The sequence below is a fragment of the Octopus bimaculoides genome, chromosome 1 (assembly GCF_001194135.2).
Source record: "Octopus bimaculoides isolate UCB-OBI-ISO-001 chromosome 1, ASM119413v2, whole genome shotgun sequence".
Classification (NCBI taxonomy): Eukaryota; Metazoa; Mollusca; class Cephalopoda; order Octopoda; family Octopodidae; genus Octopus; species Octopus bimaculoides.
The window spans coordinates 193,492,602-193,495,219 of NC_068981.1; the positions used below are offsets into that span (position 1 = coordinate 193,492,602).

The 2,618-nt window shown below is 33.5% G+C and overlaps 1 protein-coding gene across 1 annotated transcript in view; it reads right to left on the minus strand.

Annotated features, from left to right (window-relative positions):
* Positions 1–2,618, minus strand: part of LOC128249435 (uncharacterized) — an 81,715-nt gene that overhangs the window by 3,491 nt on the left and 75,606 nt on the right. The window contains exon 2 of the mRNA XM_052973132.1: positions 25–742. Within this exon, the coding sequence (XP_052829092.1) occupies positions 25–732 (708 nt within the window). The 5' untranslated portion in view covers positions 733–742. The remainder of the gene's footprint in view (positions 1–24; positions 743–2,618) is intronic.

Consider the following 2,618-nt stretch of genomic DNA (forward strand, 5'->3'; position numbering starts at 1 on the left):
ATATGCCCATAGAATAGCTCCTACGATATTTGCATAATTGACATACATACTATGTTCCATGATATTTCCAGAACAAATCGATTTTGGGTGATAAACATTGCTTCCATTTTTATAGAGTTTACAGCAATAGTTCTCCGCTAATTCTCGATTTATACCCAATCTTCTGTAAGCTTTAAATGACTCAGGGCTGTTCTTCTTCATGTCCTGAGATAAATTTATTAGAAAACACATGTAACCAGATTCTCCTATTTTCAATGTATCGATAAATACAATTCTCTTCAATTCGCCGAAAATCAAATATATTAAATCATGTCTCTGAATATTTTGTTTTCCACAATTTATATCGATATCAATCCTTGGAGTAGCAATGTAAGCTCCTAGTAAATTCAAAGAGCGCATTGAAAAATCATAATAGAAATTCTTATACGCAATCAAACCATCTGGTTCGTTTGGAATCCAGGTAAATTGTCTCGCGTTCGCAAAATAATCCATTCGTACAGGATTCAGAAGGTCATCTAGCTTTTTATCGGATAAATGGACTTCAAAATTGAAAACCTTTTTATCTGATCTTACTAAACGAGATAAAATCATATTGACGTCGGGAGAAATCTTAATTTCACAATTATTTCCAAGTTCCTTCGCTTCTGTGTTTAATGATATTAGAATGACAATAAAAGTAATCACAAGGAAAAGTGTACCGGTTGCTGTTATTGTCATCTGCATGGCAGCCATATTTCGTTTTCTGTAAGAGAAAAATAAGATATATAGAAGTCATAAAATAATGAAGATTCATTTTAGATTCGTTATTTTGTATATATTTGAAATAAAGAGTATTTACTTAAAGTAAATGAATGAAGAGCAGGAGAACTTGCAGGACGAACATAATAGAACAGTAGTTAAATAGCACATGATTTAAGACATTAATTCAAACGTCGAATGTGCTTGTTTTCAATTTATTACATTACCTGATGCAAACTTTACATAACGGAGTTATGGAAAATGTGCACACATATGTTTTTGCTTTATAAAGATAATTGGCATAAATGTGAATATAATTGGCCTGACGTAAAGAGAAAAAGCAGATGACGGGCGCGTTTGTTGCAGTGGACAGCAAACACAATTTGCTTAATGTTAAATTGTAACAGCCGATTCTATTCTGCATTTCTTTCTCGTTGTCTGTAGACAGAAATCAATGGAAGAGTGTGACTCGTAGATGAGAAAGTCAAAGAAAACAATGAAGAGACAATTTGTGTTCTGTCGAGGCGAACCCAAAACTAACAACTAGATAAAGAGAATGAGAGAAGATTGATTGTAGAATTTGATTCTTTTCTCAAATCTGCGTATTCTCTGAGATTTTGCTTGAACTTTTTGTTTAAGTGTTTCATTCGCTGACATTAATTCTTCTCTTGTTGAGAGTCTATATTTTCTCACGATCTTCCTGCCTTTTCTTGGTCTCACACCATTTCCAGAGACTAGCTCAGTTAATATTAAATATCTCCCTTCACAATGATTCAATCTCAGTTTCAATACTCCTCCAGTTTTATTTTATTTTCGAGTTTGGTATTGTTGGCTTTTTGGGTACTAAACAGCGTCTTTCGATTACCTTAGCAACAGAGTAGATAAAATGTCTACTACTGCTAGCAGCGAACAACAGCAACAGTGACCTTGACCTTAAGAAAAATTAAGAAAGCACCGACTTACTCTGTTCTGTATTATTTGTGAATAGAGATGTTGTGTTCGACCAGAGAGAATCTATTATTATCACTGTTATTATTATTTTTTTTCCACGTGCATTTGTTATTACATATTTCGGCTATTCAAGGAGAAAATAAGGGTAATTTTGTAGAAATTAAAGTTGACTTTTCCAGAGATGTTTTTTTGTTTGTCCAGTTAGAGAAAACAGTTGTATTTTTGCAATAAAAAGGATGCTTGTATTTTTGAATACTCAGGGAGAAAGGAAAGAAAAGACAAGAAGAGTCAAATTTTCACAGAGAGTTTTAAGATTCACCAAAGAGTGTCATTTGTATGTCCACACAGAAAAAAAGGGATGTTTACTTTTTCGAATACTCAGGGAGAGAGGAAAGGATGAGTATTCACAACAGTTGTGGATGTTATAGTTTTCTTCTTTTGTTTTCATGTGTGTACACTGAGCAATTACCATACACACATATTCATACACACACATACAATACACGTTTAATGTTCTTATATACCGTTAATAACACACAGACACACACATACACACACACACAGATACACACACACATAGCTGTCTTTCTCACAGTTTCTATTCATCAAATTCACTCACGAGGTATTTGTCGACATGTGGTTACAGTAGAAAACACTTGATCATGATGCCGTGCACTGGGACTGAACCGGAAACCTTGTGATTGCAAATGAGATTCTTAACCACACAGCCATACTTGTACCTAACCAATGTTTTTCCATAAAACTCACTTCAGTTCCACCAGTTTTGCAGTCTTTGGACTGAGCCATAAGCACTGCCTTAACTTAGTTATTAAAGAAAATACGGCCCATCGTTTATACAAAAACATAAAAATTCTTAAAATATTTATTGAACATTGTATGAATGTTTATAAAATAAAACAAAGTCATAT